The sequence below is a fragment of the Drosophila rhopaloa genome, unplaced genomic scaffold (assembly GCF_018152115.1).
Source record: "Drosophila rhopaloa isolate 14029-0021.01 unplaced genomic scaffold, ASM1815211v1 contig_2, whole genome shotgun sequence".
Classification (NCBI taxonomy): Eukaryota; Metazoa; Arthropoda; class Insecta; order Diptera; family Drosophilidae; genus Drosophila; species Drosophila rhopaloa.
Window position 1 is genome coordinate 6,121,816 of NW_025335083.1, and position 18,288 is coordinate 6,140,103.

The 18,288-nt window shown below is 36.9% G+C and overlaps 5 protein-coding genes across 6 annotated transcripts; 2 read left to right on the top strand and 3 right to left on the bottom strand.

Moving 5' to 3' along the window:
- The first annotated feature begins 1,767 nt into the window (after window positions 1-1,767).
- Window positions 1,768-2,506, top strand: LOC108038187 (putative protein TPRXL). Its single transcript, XM_017114933.2, has one exon. It carries the CDS (start codon window positions 1,800-1,802, stop codon window positions 2,370-2,372), a length of 573 nt encoding a protein of 190 aa, XP_016970422.2. The 5' UTR covers window positions 1,768-1,799; the 3' UTR covers window positions 2,373-2,506.
- Window positions 2,507-3,291: 785 nt separating this feature from the next.
- Window positions 3,292-4,562, top strand: LOC108038186. Its single transcript, XM_017114932.1, has 2 exons — window positions 3,292-3,467; window positions 4,129-4,562. Exon 2 carries the CDS (start codon window positions 4,130-4,132, stop codon window positions 4,499-4,501), a length of 372 nt encoding a protein of 123 aa, XP_016970421.1. The 5' UTR covers window positions 3,292-3,467; window position 4,129; the 3' UTR covers window positions 4,502-4,562.
- A 794-nt stretch (window positions 4,563-5,356) lies between these two features.
- LOC108038182 lies at window positions 5,357-7,305 on the bottom strand. The gene is made up of 2 exons (XM_017114928.1): window positions 5,868-7,305; window positions 5,357-5,807 (listed from the first exon to the last, which is right to left on the bottom strand). Exons 1-2 carry the CDS (start codon window positions 7,302-7,304, stop codon window positions 5,382-5,384), a joined length of 1,863 nt encoding a protein of 620 aa, XP_016970417.1. The 5' UTR covers window position 7,305; the 3' UTR covers window positions 5,357-5,381.
- A 5,545-nt stretch (window positions 7,306-12,850) lies between these two features.
- LOC108038185 lies at window positions 12,851-14,710 on the bottom strand. 2 transcript variants are annotated; one of them, XR_001768919.2, is made up of 3 exons: window positions 14,304-14,710; window positions 14,099-14,242; window positions 13,057-13,167 (listed from the first exon to the last, which is right to left on the bottom strand). XR_001768919.2 is itself a non-coding variant. In XM_017114930.2 (2 exons), exons 1-2 carry the CDS (start codon window positions 14,651-14,653, stop codon window positions 13,041-13,043), a joined length of 477 nt encoding a protein of 158 aa, XP_016970419.2. In that variant the 5' UTR covers window positions 14,654-14,710; the 3' UTR covers window positions 12,851-13,040. The 2 variants fall into 2 exon arrangements, 1 of the variants encoding a protein (XP_016970419.2); XM_017114930.2 differs by lacking the exon at window positions 14,099-14,242 and having other exon boundaries at window positions 12,851-13,167.
- Window positions 14,711-15,395: 685 nt separating this feature from the next.
- Window positions 15,396-18,017, bottom strand: LOC123037747. Its single transcript, XM_044459935.1, has 4 exons — window positions 16,393-18,017; window positions 16,181-16,285; window positions 16,033-16,129; window positions 15,396-15,881 (listed from the first exon to the last, which is right to left on the bottom strand). The coding sequence occupies exons 1-4, from the start codon at window positions 17,920-17,922 to the stop codon at window positions 15,490-15,492; spliced, it is 2,124 nt and encodes a 707-aa protein (XP_044315870.1). The 5' UTR covers window positions 17,923-18,017; the 3' UTR covers window positions 15,396-15,489.
- Between the last annotated feature and the right edge of the window lie 271 nt (window positions 18,018-18,288).

An 18,288-nucleotide genomic window follows, 5' to 3' on the forward strand; every position in this document is an offset into this window, starting at 1 on the left:
ATTCATATAATGCATTCTTAATACTCATAAAAAATCCCAACTTCCTAACTTTAAAAACACCAAAGTTATGGCATTTCCAATCGTTCAGTTATATGGCAGCTATAGGATATAGTCGGCCGATCCTTATGAAATTTGATATGTCGGATTGATTAGGCAAAAATAAAACCCATAGAAAATCCCAACTTCCTAACTTAACAAACACCAAAGTTATGGCATTTCCGATCAATCAGTTATATGGCAGCTATAAGATATAGTCGGCCGATCCTTATGAAATTTGGTAGGTCGGATTAATTGGCCAAATATAAAACCCATAGAAAATCGCAACTTCCTAACTTTACAAACACCAAAGTTATGGCATTTTCGATCAATCAGTTATATGGCAGCTATAAGATATAGTCGGCCGATCCTTATGAAATTTGGTACGTCGGATTGATTGGCCAAATATAAAACCCATAGAAAGTCCCAACTTTCTAACTTAACAAACAGCAGAGTTATGGCATTTCCGATCAATCAGTTATATGGCAGCTATAGGATATAGTCGGCCGATCCCGGCCGTTCCGACTTATATACTGCGTGCAAAGGAAAGAAGGGTGTGTGCAAAGTTTCAATTCGATATCTTTAAAACTGAGAGACTAGTTCGCGTAGAAACAGACAGACGGACAGACAGACGGACAGACGGACAGACGGACAGACGGACAGACGGACAGACGGACAGACGGACAGACGGACAGACGGACAGACGGACATGGCTATATCAACTCAGGAGGTGATCCTGATCAAGAATATATATACTTTATAGGGTCGGAGATGTCTCCTTCACTGCGTTGCACACTTTTGACCAAAATTATAATACCCTCTGCAAGGGTATAAAAATGATTACGTAATCTTTTTTTTTAGACCTACCCCTAATAATCAGAGATAGTCAATTCGTTGACCCTCCTCAATAATTACGTAATTGGGGCAGTGGTTAGCTAAGACAAACACCTCAACTTTATCCTTGAACAAGTATGCATGGTCTCAGATCATATGTTAAGCCAAGACAACAACGAGATAATTATTCGTAAGGACAAGCCAGTACCGTTAGCCGATGGATTAGGATAGCATTAGAATAAGCAAATATACCCTCTCAACTCAAGTAACTCTTACCACTAGTGGTTGTATGGTTTGTGCTCTTATCCAGTCAAGGCTAAAACCTCGCCAATTCGTCTTCGAACACAGCAGTTTCCTTAAACGCTTTTCACAGCGCTTTTAATAGATACACAGCATTTGATGTTTGAAACGAGGTAGCTTTTGATGGGCCTCGCAAGTCAAAGGAAGTCAGTCGTTCGTGAACTCGCAGCCAAGTAATAGAGAAAAAAATGTATAAAACACATCAGCCAGCGAATTTCTTTTATTGAATTAGATATTGATATAATACGAATATTCCGCTTAAAAACTGAGTTAAAAATTTGAATTACATTTTATTTACGAAAGTGATAGTCGTGGTCAAATCATTTCTGGTGTTACTAGTTGTTAGTGTTGCTCAGCAATAGAAATCAAGGCTATTTTTAGGATTGCAGTTGTTTGATAATAGTGATAGCTTATCAGAAAGCTGTTTTTTCTGACAGACTTACAGCCCAATTCCTCTGGCACATAGTTTAATATTCCTACCAATGTGCATAGTTTCCATATAATATTTGTACCTATTAACATATGTGCTATTAATAGATTGGTTTTTTTTCAGGATGACCTCATATCAGAGGCGGCCATATGGCATCCTGATGGTGTTGGTTGTCTTTCTGGCTCTAAGCACACATACCATGGCGAAGTCCAGTGGCAGCAGCCGAAGTAGCAGTAGCTCTAAGTCCAGTTCCGGCTCCAGGTCCTCTTCCTCCTCGAGCACCTTCTCATTACCATCATATTCAAGTTCCAGTGTTGGAGGTGGATACCGTTCGCCCAAAGGACCTCCGCCGGCGTACTCCTTTTCAAATCCTGTGGGCGGAGCTCACACAAACATTTACGAGAGACCGCCATCCTACAGTTCTTTACAAAGTCAAATTCAGAGCCTAAGGGACCTAATCGCGAATTTCGGAAGAGGAAGCCAAATTACCTCCAGTTCTAGCTCCAAGTCCTCCTTGAGCACCCTCATATCGCCATCCAATTCAGGTTCCTCGCGATCCTTTTCGGCCCCTTCCCCGCCGGCAAAAGAACCCAGTTACTCCACCTACTACTACCATAGCCAATCCCGCTCCAGCACTGGTTACCAGGACGAGAACCCCTACAACTATACTCTGTATTATCAGTTCAATACAGCCATCAAAACACATTATCTCCCCAATGGACACTTCGTCCCCATCGCCACCCTTCTGTATTTGTGCTTGCAGTTATTGTAAACTTAAAACATATTAAGTTTTACACATTTTAGTTTAACTTGTATTTATTTTTTTACAATTAAAACTAAAAAATGTCTGGTTCGGCTCCAAAAATGTATTATTTCTAACTAATTAAAGATATGGTTAACCGATTTAAGACTATCTAAGTTTCAATTGGATTGGCTGTCTCTTATTGTTTTTTTTTAAATCATAATTTTGATATTATTATAATCCCTTTTTGAACCCTTGCAGAGTGTATTATAATTATGGTCAGAAGGAAGTAATGTAGGAATTTTTGACTATATAAATTAGTCAGCATCACTAACATGGTTAAATTTGGATTTCATACTGTTTTATACTCTTGAGTTGACTATACATCACATATAATTCTTACTTACCTTATGGTTATACACCGTATATTCGCTCAGTGCAGCTAATCACGTTTAAAATTCTTCCACAACATTGCTAACTCTACTAAATAATATTAAATTATAATAAGTATATTCATAGAATTCTGAGCCTAAAAAATCTCAGGAATGGTTTTTGGAATCTTTTTGAGAGAATTCAGCTTGCTTTCGACCTTTACTGACTAATGACAATAAATAAACTCACAAAAAAAAAGGATAGGTGCAACTCTGCATAATTTTGGTGTGCCTAAAAAAGTAACAAATTTTTATTTAAAACCTTTTTTTTTTCTTAAGTTTTTAAAATAGTCATACATTTGTATTATTTTCTTTAATTTGAGTGAATATTAATATTGGAAATATTTTTCTTTTTATATTTTTCCCAAAAAGTTCCTTCTGGTATCTATTAAATAATCAAAGGCGGAAAGTATAATCGGGTAAGGGTACTATATAATAATAAATTGATTATAAAATATTGGGAAATTTTTGTGAGACAACATTGTTGTGCACAACACTGTTAATTTAAAAAGTCAATTGTAATCTGTGAAACCAAAAACTGGGCATAAGTTCAAATGTTATCAATTTTAGTCCGAACTGTCTCGCTCCAGAAAAAGACGCAAAATGCGAGCGATTTTCGTACCTCAGATTAGTTGTTCCATAACAAAACCGAAATTCGTGTCGAAAGCAGCAAGCGGATTATACAAAAACAATAGTTAGTATAAAATAAATTAAAGTGCATTTCATTCAAAACATTATTAGAAAAATTGCTTGCAATGATCAATTAATGCTAATTTAGATCATTGCCAAAATTGTAAAGTAGGTTAACAAGTGATAAGACAGTTTTCTGCTTTTGACCTTCATAAAATCTTGATTAAAATAATAAAAAACCATGAAAATCTATTGCGTCTTTTGGCGTGCTTATGTTACTTACCTTCATTTTTTAGTTAACTTGAAAAAATGTTTCGTTTCCATTACGAGTATATCCACTAAACTATATGTGTGGACTAATCAAATTAAATAAATTGGAATATTTGATTAAATTTGATTTGTCTAGAAAACTACATTTTAAATGATTAAGAGTGAGTCATCTCAACAGACTAATAGTACGCCTTCTTCCTTGAAGATTATTCACGCACAATTTATTTTTCTCAAATCAATTAATTTATATTAGAAATCTTAGATACCAAAACAAATTTGCGTATTTGTTATAGAAATTATAAAATTTGAAATGTACTTAAAATTCTGTGATCGAATTGCATTGTCAGTTTGTCATTTCACATCTACCTTATATAAATCCATGACCTTTGGATTCCAGCAAGCCAATAAGCACGACTCTATCTAAAAAACTAAACCATAAAATGAACGCATTTCAGAATGTCTTTTTACCTGAGACTACCCAGCGGAACCATGATGGTGGTGCTGCTCCTAATGTTGGCCGTAGTCACCGATGATGTGCATGCCAAGCATAAATCCAAAAGTAAAGGAATTTTTAGTATTTTTCGCAGCGGATCCTCTCACTCAAACTCACACTCACACTCCAATTCGGGGCATTCGGATTCGGGGAAGAGCCATTCTGGATCCAGCTATTCTTCCTACCACCACCGCTCAAGGTCCAGCAGTTCTGGAAGCCGCCGTAACAACACGGATGATTACCAATACAACACGGCCACCAAAGCACCTAATGTTCCCCAAGGTCACTTCCTCCTCATCCCCGCCCTCTTTTGTTTGTGCCTTCAGTTCTTGTAACCTTAATTGAACTTTTTACAAATATTTTATAATAAAAACGCGATTATGTTGCCTGACGGAATCCTATTATCTTTTTATTGTCATTCGAGGTCCCACCTGTTTCCACTGCTTAGCCGATTTTAATTTCTTCGGCTTTACAAGTATTCGCATACTGTGTGTGATATAAATGGGTTCGGAAAAGCTTTCCCCCGCCTGTTACATACTTTTAAGGAATACAAGGTGTCCTCAAAAGTTTCTGAACATTACTCCCAGGACATTTTTTGGTGGCGGCACCTCTTAGTGAGTACGTAAATTTTTCATTGACAAAAACCCTTTGAGAAAATAGTTGCAGTTAATATAAACCGATTCCAAAGTGGCATGCCTCTAAAGACTTGTGATTAGATTCTCTAAAAATCTGCGTTTAAAATTTTCAATTTAACGTTGATCAAATTGGTGACCCATTTTCATGTTAGTAATTTCTAATTTTCCGACAATTAGACTTCTAGAGTCTTTACTAACCTCAAAGTTACTTTAACGTTGATCAATTTTTGAGCCCACTCTCATATTAGTTATTTCTAAGTTTCCGATGACTTCTAAAATGGTGACCCAGAATTGGACTTCTAGAGACCATAACTTTACTAACCTCAAAGTTACTGATTCTGCAATAATCTGCATTCAAATTTGACATTTTAACGGAAATAAATTTTATTCAGAAATGACATAAAGTATATATATTCTTGATCAGGATCACCAGGCGAGTATCATCAAGCGAGTCGATGAAGCAATGTCTATTAGTTTTAAAATCATAGGAATAATCGAAATTTTTTTCGAAAAAACATTTCATTTATTTCATTGTTTTAAGCCTTGACAAAAAATCGAATTATAGTACTTTCTTAGAAAATTAAGTTTTTATTATAGCTACAATGATATTAAAATTACTGCTTTCCGAAGTTAAAGTTGACGAGGCACTTGGACAATTAAAGGTCTTAGCGAATGTGGGCATCATGGTCAAAACTTCGGTGATAAAGTTGGTCTGCGCCGAAAACAGAAAAAAAAGCTGTTCCACGGACTTATCGGTGAAGTTGGGTTGCGATTGGTCGAATCCTGACCCCGGTAAGAAGTAAGCCTCATGTATCAAATTCAAGATCACTCCGACATATTTGTGTGCCACATCCCCTTCCATGTAATCTTTGTCGCAAGAAAATTGACTGTTGCCAAATATATCATGATCATCCAAAGTCTTGATCAAATTTGTGTTGGCATGGCAATTGGCAGTAAGTAAGGCGTTCATCAATAAGCTAGAGATATCAAAAGCAACTCTGCTGAACTGAAATATAAAAAGATTTTTGTCAAACAATTTTGAAACCAATTAAAAACTGTTATTTACCTTGAATATGTCGTGGCCACGAGTCATAAAAAGAGGTTCGACCAAAACGGAGTAGGGTATGACAATTGTGCTTAAATTAACTAAATTAACTGATTGGATGCTCCTCAAAGGGCTCGGATCATTCGACACTGGATTGCCTAATTTCCCCAGCTCGCGACTTGTCTTAAACACACGCATCTTTAAATTAATGATGGTGAAGTCGTCATCGCTTTCCAAGTCAAGATCCTCATAGTAAGATGTCACAAAGCGACGGTGATCTTCATTTTTTGGCATGTTTCCCACATTTACAGTGATTCCGTTCAAAGTCTTCAGGTGGTCTGATATCTGGGAAGTTGGTAAATTAAGGCGATTCCTCTCTAACCCACTTCTAAAGGGCTTGAGTAGCGCTTCAAATAATTGCGTTGCTTGTAATTGGTACTCCCCAAGTTTCTTCTCACCCAGGATATGTTCCTCAAAAATCAAATTGCTGGCAAACTCCATAAGATCTCTAACGATCATTCCACAATGGTAGGATGCATCAGAGCGGCCGCTTAAAGTCATAAAGTCGATGAAGCGTTCCATGAGGAGGACGGCCACAGCCTCTTGGTCGGAGCTGCTTATCAGTTGATTGAGTCTTACTAAGTAGTTCACATCCTCAATCTGCAACTTGAAACTAGGTGGGAACCTGCGATCGAACACGACCTCGAGATATTTTTTTAGCGAAACTCCATGCTGACTTTCTAACTCCAGAAGACTTAAACGCTTTTTTAACGGCTTATCCTCATTCTCATTTTTTAGATTATCCCTAAGTTTTTTAATTTCTTCATTTAAAAACGTTGCTTTACTCTTGGTGAATCCCAGTTCATGCAACAAGTCGTCGTAAAACAAATATCTGGGCTTATTGATCACCACCGTGTACTTGCTGTGATCCTCGGAATCCACTTGAACGCTCATCTTTAGTAAAACATCATCCATGCCAAAGCGACGCAATCGGGCGAGCGTCACTAACCACTGGAAGCGCTCCTTCGGCCATTGTCTGCCATCAGGCGTATTTTGGGGCCAGGAGAGATTGATGTCCGGCTGAACCACCTCCAAATAGTTGGTTTTCTTTTCCTTCTTTTGGTCAGCTTGGCAAGCGTTGTACAACTTAAAGACCTTCTCCTCCGGACTGCCGGATTCGTAGGCTCGGTTCTTAAGTTGCTCAAACACTGCATAAAACTTACGATTCAAATTGTCAAGCGCTGGTAAAGAATAACTGGTGTAGAAGGCATGAGAGGTGCTGCCGGTAGAATATTTTTTAAAATTAGTGCATGGATTTTCCGTCTCGTCCATGATACGCAGAATGTGGTCCATAATTTGTTCATTTTGATTAAAGAACAGCCTCTTATCAGTCTCTGCTGATATTCCAAGTAGGAACAAACATCCGAGCCACGTAATTGTTCTTGATCTCCGCTCCATGTCTGACGGCAAACTGTTGAGCTTATAAGCTTAGCAATGGAACTTTTGAGTCAGTTGTCGGTACTCAGCTCCTATCTGTTACACTATGTACTTCAAAATGGGTATAGGTTTATTTTAACAAGAAAGGAAACCTAACTTCGGGCGGAGCCGAAGTTGATAAGCCCTTGCAGAATATTCTGCAAATTATATTCTCCAAAATTATTCATATGATGCATTCTTAACACTCTTTATAGGGTCGGAGATGTCTCCTTCACTATGTTGCACACTTTTGACCAAAATTATAATACCCTCGGCAAGGGTATAAAAATTCAGAATGTTGACACACGAAAAATAATTTATTGTAAGAAACATTGTTGTCAATTTAAATCAACTTCCAAACATTCACTCAAGCGTCCATAAAAAAACTAGACGTAAACTAGTTTTATAAGTGTAAAGTATGTTAAGATTAATATGCTGAATACATTTTATTGGCTTATATTTTGTTTTATTATCAGTAGGTCAGTGTTGAATCTCTCTTTAAAAACAATGATTGTAATGACTTCTACTTTGAAATTAAGATGACAATATGGAACCGTAAGATAATTTTAGTTCAGTGTACTGACCAACAGCATGAGTTATTTGCTGCTTTGGTCGTGTCGTTATTATTTGCAGACTTCTCTTCAAAAAGAACCGAAACGCGAGCGATCTTCGTACCTTAGTTTAGTTGTTCGAGATACTTTACGAACAGAACACCAAAAATCAGAAGCCGAAATACACTGGAATAAAAGTAAGTATTCATAAAATGTATGTTATATTCAAATGGTTCAAATATTAAACTGGTTTTTGTGTGGTTAGTGCTCATAGGTAGTTCAATTACTTAGCTATTTTTTAAAATATCTCTTGACTTGGCACACGCTCTGTGAGGGGCGTAGGAATTTTTCAAAAGTCGATAAACGACAGAAATTAAGTTGGTTCATGCCATGGCTAATGGAGTAGGCGGTACTTTTAAATCCCTTTAAACTGCGCAAACTGTAATGCGATTTTCTTAAAAACTGTAAATACATTTTTTATCAAATTTTCCAGAAACATCACGTAAGCATCCCTACATAGGCATTTTGGCACACGCTCTGTCAAGGACTTTATTTCTAATTCAATTTTTTAGCAGACCTCATTTTCCATATTCCGACATCGCTGCTAAATCACAGACGCTATTTTTACGCACATCAAAAGTACGACAAGAGAGCTGAGCTTTTTGCCGCCCAGCCGGATCGGCAGACTTCACTTTACTTCAGTCTTCATTGAGGCGTTCGCCTAAATACATTAGTTTTTCTGCCTAACATTGAAAACAAATTATAAATTCGGGATAAGAAACCATTAATAAAAATTAAGCGAAAATGTTCTTTAAAAAGTTTGTGGTTTGTGCACTGATCTGGGGCTTTTTGACTGATGTCCTGGCCTACTATGATTATCGAGATATAGATAATGAGGATTTGGATAATGCGGAAGCATCGGGGCACGGGGAATCGCCCACAACAGAGAAATTAAAAGTTCAAATATCACCCTTTCGAGGTATTGGTAAAATAAAATCTAAACACTTTCACGAAAGTTATCTGATTGTAAATATTGTGGGTGATAAATATTGGGATCCTGATCCAATGCTTACAAAGGCTGCAAAAATGTCTTGCTTTCTTTCTTCTTCAAAACCCAATTTTTAGTAAACGGAATGAAAAAAAATTTGCAAAAAAACTTATTAGAAAACTTTATTTTTTAATAAGATTATAACCAAGTAACGAATATCTCACAGACCTTTCCTGTCTTCCAAATAAATACTTTTGTTCTGTTTGAATTTCTGGCAGAGAATCAGCCCACTATCAGATTGATTTCGTTGCCAAATAGCGAGGGTTACTTCAAGGAGGGAACTGAGTTTAAAGCCGAATGTACCGCTTATGATGGAGAGCCAATGTGGAACTTCAGCAAACTGCAGGATCAAATCAAGATCAATGCTTCCGGATCGTCATTTAAAGTAAAGGAAATTCAGTTTCAGTTGACGCCCGAGCACAATAAGATGGTACTAATGTGCTCGCGATTGGATTTCCCTTACTTGATGGTCCAATTTATTATCTATGTGGAATGTAAGTGATCCACGATGTCTAATTTTAATTTATAATTTTCTTAAAGTAGTAAATTGAGGAATTATTCACAAATGAAAGTTAATTTAATGGCTTAGCATCTTGCCAACCTATTTTTAAGTAAGCTGAGCAATCCAATATCCAATATTTAAGTACACAATTTAAGGGCTATAAATATTTTGAAAGACCAATATAATATAATATAATGGTTTTGCGAAATGCAGCTTGTTTTTTGGTGGCGACGAAAATTCCGCTCTCTCCGCTAGCACAAAGTTCAGAGCGTATAAATCTAAATATATATTAATATATAAAATTATATAGATCATATTGGTCTTTGGTAATACATTTAAAATCCATTTTTAAGTTGGTTTTGGAAAAGAATTGGATTATTTTTTAATTTATGTCTCAAATTTACCACAATTTCTTTTCGATAAAGCGATGCAGGGTGGCATCCAGAAACAGAATGTCATTGAGGACTTCTTACAAACCAATTCCTCGAGCAAACCACCGAACTGCGATTCGGAAGCGGGATCAATTGTTGGCATGCAGGTTGCCATCGGCGTTTTGGTCCTGACTGTTTTAGTCCTGGGGGTCCTCTTGTTTGTGGTTTCTCGAGCCACTGGCCGATTGTCTATTGGCGGTGAGTCTCATTATTTTTACTCTGCGCTTATCAACAGCTTAAGTACTCGGTCGGAAATCTCTCACATTTCCTATTCTTGTTTTGTCATTTGTACAGGGTCAAAACCATCTGAAACCAATGACAACGAGTAGAATTGAAGCGCTAAATGCTTACGACTAAGTTCCAGTTTAATGCGCCTCGTTTGCTGATAGCGAAAGAAAAAAATTGAGGCATGTAATCAATCAATCTTGAGGGCCTTGAATAATATATACACACATTAAAAATGTCAATTTTATTTTTGGATTATAGTAATTTAATCTAATTTGAAATTATAAATTATTTTTATACAGAAAACATTTGTAGGTAATGTTACAGTTTGGAAATTCATTTGACATGAAAAATATGTCGATTTCTTAAAATTTACGGCAAGATAAATATCTTACCAATTCTCATTCATGATAATTATACATTTTGAAGACAATAACGTAAAGCTTTCAATAAAAAATCAGTTAGATATCATTATTTTATTAGAAATCCAAGGCTTTTCTGGCTTTGATTAATTGTGAATAAAGGGTAAGGTCAGAATTTTGCGCAGTGGAGTTTATGGTGAGCATTTAGGAACGCTTTATTATCAGTTTAACTTCTCGTACTGGCGTCTTACGTCATTTTCGTCGAATGCCTCGAAGGTGAACACCACCTTATTGCGTCCATGCACATTGGGGATACGCACATTGTCCAGCTCCATGCTCATCAGAAAGGGATTATACGTAATAACGGTCTAAAGCAGGGATAAACATAAATCAATAATATATAATATATTGTACCACTGCACCCACGTCCTTCGTATGGATGCACTTCTCCTCAATCTCCGCGCGGGTCGCAATGTTTTTGTTCCAGTTCACGAACCAGTATATATTCTCGTTGAACATTATGGCGCAGAAGTCCGGCGAAAGGAAGCTGTAAATCGTGGGTTCCCAGGTGCCGCGGTTGAATTTTATCACACGGAACCTGGCCTGAAAGGGAGGATCAATAATACTCGAAACACCTTATATAGCGAAATTTCTGGTAATTGCGGGCTAACGTTAGCGTTACACCGCCGTGTTCCCAGATAACATCCAAAGGCCTCCCCCAGCCCATGAAAGCGTGAAATCCATATGGTTCATTTTTATGTCAAACTACAATTAAATTGGGCTAATAACAAGTGATTCCAGTAAAAAACAAGAAAGAAAAGCTAACTTCGGGCGGAGCCGAAGTTGACATACCCTTGCAGAATATTCTGTAAATTATATTCTACAAAATTAATCTTATGATGCATTCTTAATACTGATAAAAAAACCAAACTTCGTAACTTTATAGTTCAGTTATATGGCAGCTATAGGATATAGTCGGCTGATCCTTATGACATTTGGTAGGTCGGATTGATTGGCCAAATATATAACCCATAGAAAATTCCAACTTCCTAACTTTAAAAACACCAAAGTTATGGCATTTCCGATCAATCAGTTATATGGCAGCTATAGGATATAGTCGTTCCGACATATAAGCTGCGTGCAAAGGAAAGAAGGGTGTGTGCAAAGTTTCAATTTGATATCTTTAAAACTGAGGTCGGAGATGTCTGCTTCACTGCGTTGCACACTTTCGACCAAAATTATAATACCCTCTGCAAGGGTATAAAAATAAAAATATTTCATGCTTTATTATACTGGAATCACTTGTTATCAGTTATGGTTTGTTTCCGATTTCAAAGTGGCATACCTCTAACGACTCATAATTTGATTCTCGAAAAATCTGCATCAAAATTTTTCATTTAAGCGTTGGTCCAATTTTTGACCCATTTCATGTCATTTATTTCCAAGTTTCGATGTGTTTTTATTTTTACCAATTTTTTACCCATTTTCATGTCATTTATTTCCAAGTTTCGATATGTTGTTCAAAGGTGGCCCACAACTGGACTTTATTTATTTCCAAGTTTCGAAAATACTTTTGAATATGAGAAAAACGCCAAATACTTATTCGGCCAATATGTATCGACACACTTATTATGACGTCACTGCATATTTGAAAACATGGTTTATATATTTGAGAGAGCGGATGAGAGCGAGAAATTTGCAAATATTTTAGAAACGTGGCTTTGAAATATTTTGGAGAGAATTCACCATGTTTGCGACTGTTTGTGACCAGTGAGAACATATCTATGTTTTAATTGTGCAGTACTAAAAATAATTTTTAAAATAAACAAACAAATAAAAAAAACTTAAAACTTGTTTCTTCTTTTTTTCAAAATAATGTAATCGATGGAGGGGCTGTCCATTTATAGGAGTTTTGGGGATTTTTAAAGTAGCGATTGTCACGACTTTCTTACCTCGTTCAGAAGTGTTATTGGTTGATATCAAAAAACATACCAGAAAATCGAGGGAAATCGGTAATTCGAGTACTTCCTATATCAGACTATATCCTATAAATATATGAAACTTGTAATTTCCAAGCTCACATGATTTATCATCTGCTCAATAAAAAAAACACAATATCGGATGCAAGCCCTCTAAAAAATCATAACTATTAATTTTAAGACTATTTTTATATTTTTATAAAAGTTTTTAATTAATACTATTTGCCTTATTTTACACATCATGTTCATTCTGGTATTCATTAAAAGAACTAAAGCGCATTGTATAATCGGGTAAAGATTGAAAAAAAATTTTTAAAAACTCAGAAAGTTGACATACGAAAATTAATTTATTGTAAGAAAAATTGTTTGTCAATTTAAATCAACTTCCAAACATTCTCTCCAGCGTTCATAAAAAAAACTAAACGTAAACTAGTTTTGAATACATTTTATTGGCTTATATTTTGTTTTATTATCAGTAGGTCAGTGTTGAATGTCTCTTTAAAAACAATGATTGTAATGACTTCTACTTTAAAATTAAGATGACAATATGGAACCATAAAATAATTTTGGTTCAGTGTACTAACCAACCGCATGAGTTATTTGCTGCTTTGGTCGTGTCGTTATTCTTTGCAGACCGCTCTACAAAAACCGAAACGCGAGCGATCTTCGTACCTTAGTTTAGTTGTTCGGGATACTTTAAGAAAAGAACACCAAAATTCGCGCGTCAGTAGCAGAAAGCGTAATACACTGGAATAAAAGTAAATAAGTGTTTGTTATATTCAAAAATTTTTGAAAAAATGCAAACTTATTTCGTTTTTAATTTATAAAAGACATAAGATTAAGATAAGATTTTTTCGTAGAGCATATTAATATAATAATTCTGTCTGAAAAACTTATCCATAAAATCAACCTATTTTAGAATGTCTCTTTACCTGAAACGGCCCAGTGGAAACCTTATGTTGGTAGTGCTCCTAATGTTTGCCCTAATAACCGATGATGTGCATGCCAAAAAAAAGAAGTCGAAAAGTCATGTTTTCTTCGGATTCGGCAGCGGAAGCTCTAAGCACTCCACCTCCCACTCCCACTCAGACTCACACTCCCATTCGGATTATTCGCCCCAAGGACATCACACTGATATTAACGAGAGTCCGCCGTCCCACAATTCATTTTTCACGCCGAGGAAGAGCTACCACCACCGCTCCAGAACTAGCGGGTTTGGTGACCGCCATAACAACACGGATGATTACCAATTCAATACAGCCACCAAACCTCATAGTGTCCCCCAAGGTCAATTCGTACTAATCCCCGCCCTTCTGTGTTTGTGCCTGCAGTTCTTTGATTTGTGTGATCGAGGCAGATTTTAAGTTATTCGGCATTACAAATTTCATCTTTTGCAAACGCTTTATTCAGCATGTTACAAACTTTTCAAAGAAAACAATAACAATTTCCATAAAAAAACAAAACGTGGGATTAGGCTGTGGGGGTTTCAAAACTCAGGTACGTTTTTATCTTATTTTCTATCAGTTTGTAACCTTCTCAATAAAATATAAAAAATGTGGCTTTAAAAATATAATTATATATATTATATAAATGTGGGCACGTTTTGGATAACTGCCAGGTTATTATAATTGTTCTGACAAATAAAATAAATTAACTTATAACAAGTGTATGTATATACCTGATATTCTCATGCAGTGAGTTTATTTTTGTGTCCGAAGGCCGATATTTTATTGGTATGGATTAAGAGCACAAATAATTTTTGTTTCCCAATAAATTGTATTATCCCCAAAAAAGGAGTAGTTGAAGTCCTTCCCCCTTGAATCTAAATCGGGGTCACAAGTAACTAAAGTATTGTTATTTTAAGCCATATTTCGCGTATTTACCATTCTCCACTGTTGTTCACCAGGTCGTCGAAGCCCTGCTGCACATCCTGCGAGAAGCGGTTGAAGTATTTGGGCACATGAACGCCCAGGGTGTTGAATGTCTTCTTCACCGACTCGTTCCAAGCATCCACCATGGACTCCCGCCAGGGCTTGACCTCCACATCCTGGTCGCACTTCTCGCAGCGCCAGCAGCAGAAGCTGTTCATCAGGTCCTTGGTGAAGGGGCTCACCTCCCGTTTGGCCCCCTCGAAGAGCTCCTGCGTGTGCCGGGAACTTTCCCAAATTCCCAGCTCCATGGTCCCATAGACCGCACCGGCCACCATGGCCAGCCGGATGAGGAAGAAAGCCATTGGGCCACAATAGCTCACTTAAATTTTGACTCAGACAAATAATGTGTGTATTCTTTGGAAAATTTTGACAAAACTGGCTTGGCAATTCAAACCAATTCCTGGAAGACCAAAAATCCCTTCCCAACTCTTTCTTTAACTATGAACTAAAAATAGGTAATTTAACCAGAAACAAAAGAAAAACCAAATTTGAGATAGATATCCTCCAGATATTTTAATGAGATCACATAGCACAGCACGAATATACTGCATCGACGTATGAGCGATTTAAAAAACTGAATTGATCGGACCCTAATGGTATCATAATATTTGCATAACGAGTGTGATCTATATGCATAGTTTTTAGAAATGAACATAAAATGAACTAATACCCAATGTTTCTTATGTCAGCATACATATTTATCGGCATATTTTTTATAATCAGTATACACATTAAGAAACTCCATTTTTAAAGTTCAATCTTGATAGCTATTTACTTAGAGCGAATAAATAAATATATGACCTCTAATTTTGATCAAAATTAGATCCTTATAATCCTTATGTTAGACAAAAACATCCACAAATACACAAATATTAATTAACAACAGAAAAATTCAACAAATTTTACCCACTTTAAAAAGACGATTGCGAATCACTATATATTTAGGATTAAAAATGTCACCTTCACCGCGTTACAAGCTTCCAACCAAAATACAACAATAAAACCCTCCGCAAGGATTAAAATATGGCTAAAAACAACTTATGCTATTCTTCTAAGATTTATTGATATATATCCGTCTAGTAATGGTATTTGTATTGAACAAAATACCCACGTTCACTATGCTCACACTTACACTTAACTAAGATATTCGATTAATTGACTCTGAGCTTTTCTCAACTCTGTTAATTTTTCTAAGCAGACTGTCGTGTTGCGCTTTTAGTTCCTTGACACGATCACGCTTCTTCAGGATAAATTTCTCCGTTTGATCAAAATCAGCCAGCAACTTTGGATAGTACATAATACCACCTTTGTAACGAAGTTCTTTGATGTTGGCGAGAATTTTGTTGCGCATTATATTACAAGCAAATATTTTATCGCGCAAGGCAAAATGTTGTTTCTGTTTTATTCTCAGCTCTTTTTTGGCATTCAGAAAGTTTCGATTCAGCAACTTTCTCCGACATTTCAGATGTGAAATGGAATGAATTTTTTTCTTAATCAGGGCACACATTCGATGGAGTTCTTCGTTTCTACCTTTAAAATAGAAATAAATCTGATTAGATTTGAGGAAGAATCTAAATTATTATTCCTAAAAAATGTATGAAGGAATATTTACCTTTATACCTTTGACTTTTAATTTATTTTTATTTGAATAATATATTTTGATTTTCAGGACTGTACTTACTATGTATAGTGTTAGCTAACTGCTGAACATCAGTCTCAGTGGATAGATACGTATCCAATTTAAGTTCTTCAGAAATGGTCTCTGTTTCATCGATTTTCTATGGATAGACATTTATAGTTTCCAAAGTATTTTCATCGGAAACTCTTACCATTTCGATGTAGGAGTTGTTGTGCTGCTTTATGATCAAAACAAGACGTGTTTCTGACAAATTATTGCGCTTTTTTCTCATTTGTCGTAGAGTGGCCTCAGTTACCTATTAAAATAATTTAATTAGGTTCTCAAACTGACTATTAATTATTAAAAATGAGAAGAGTTTAATGTAGAATTAAAAAAAATATTCTTTTTTGTAGAACGTCTTACGAATTTAAGGCGATCCGATGGGTGAGCACGGCGAAGAATGGTTTTTCTGATCAGTTGCTCCAGCCGCTCTTCATTCGCCACGTCCTCCGCTTGCTTCTCCTCCAACTCCTGGAGCAGTCGATCCCTCTCCGCCAGGTGCAGCTCCTCCGCCTCCCGTTCCCGTCGCATCCAGTGGTCCAACTCGTTCAGGGTGCTCAAATACCGCCGTCGAGTGGACTCCTTCACCGTGGAACTTTTGCTCGGCGTGATCAGGGAATACTTGGAGCGGCGCAGGTGGTACTCGGTGAGACGTTTGATTAGATAGTCGTTCTCGTACTTCTCCCAGTAGTTATCGTCGACCTCCTCGAGCAGCCGATCCAAGAGCTTACTCTTGTCCAGACTTCCTGCCCGCTCATAGTCTGCATTTCCAAACCTCTCCGCGACTAGATCAATAATGCTGTTCAGGTAGCTTTGGACAACTTTTTGGATGGGAAAAGTCACCAGCGAATTCTCGTGGGAATTTTCGAAAGACCCAAATGGATCTTCAGTGAAAGTCGGTATAATACTCAGCTTGACCCGGTTCCTTTGCGACAACCAACAGCTGTCGTTATCGGATTCCAGTCCCGACGTCGAGATCATGGCCAGGCTAATCACGTCGGGATCATCTTGAGACCAAGCCTCCTCGGTAATATCTTCGTAGTCGGGATCGGATAGTGGGTGTATAGTGCCGGAGGAGCCGCCAGCCAAAGGATTCCGGAAGATCCCGAGGTCCACAAGGTCCTCCTCCCTCAGTTCCTTCACCTCGATCGGGGTCGTGATTGCACTAAGTTCCTCCAAATAGGGTATCTCCATGAGGTTCTTGAGTAGGTCAAAGCGCATTCTGATGTTCAAGTCAGTGGATAGACTCATCTGGTTATCATCGTCGAGATAAAATGCAGATTCAGAGTTTTCTTCAATCCTCCGGTCTTCACTTTTATTAGTGTTATCAAGGAGTTGTTCCTCTGCATCCCCATAATCCTCACTTTCCGTAGAACTACTGGTAGAAGAATTGGGCGGACTGGCCAATTTGATTGCCTGATCTTTCTCGTTTGATGGCGGTTTTTTTAATTTAAATATTATGGAAGGCTTAGGTCTTATGTCGCTTTTCTTTTGGGATGCGGAAGTAACCGAGATCTGTGAGTGCCTAACTTTTTTCTGGGGTCCGGAAATAACCGATATCTGTGAGTGCCTAACCCTTTTTTTGCCAGCCACGCTCGACGTCTTACTAAGTTTTTGCCGCGGAGAAGAAACAACAGAGCTGGGGGTATTCCAACCGCTTCCCGGTCCAGATGGGTCATAATCTTCCGATTCCGTACCTTCGCTTAGAGTGGACAAGCTGGCTTGCGATTTCAAGGAATGTAGTGAAAGCGAATCGGCCTTTTCAAGCGAATCTTTACTGACTTTGGGAACTTTTCTTGTCTGCGGAAGGACATTTTTTTTTGGCGATGTAACGTTGCGATCATAGGTTTTGGAACTAAAACCTAACAATTTGGATTGTTTTGGCTTGACCATTACCAAAAGACGACGAAGTGTGCAGTAACACGTGCAAAACCAGCACGATGCAAAACGTGTAAAACTAAAAACAACAAAACAACAAAACAGTAGAATTAAATATTGTGTAGTATGATCATATTTGATTGAAAACTCCCAAGAAAAAATTGTTTTCTACAAAGTATGCATTTTGGTACCTAATATAAATTTCCAACATATTCAAAAATTTGGAATGCATTTATAGCATTCAAGTTTAAATACAAAATAAACTATTTTTTTTCCCAAAATAACCCGAAAAAATATATGTTTAATTTATCTCTTGAATCTTTATTTATTTATTTTAAATTCTCATAATCAAAATGGACTAAAAATATATTAAGCTTTTGG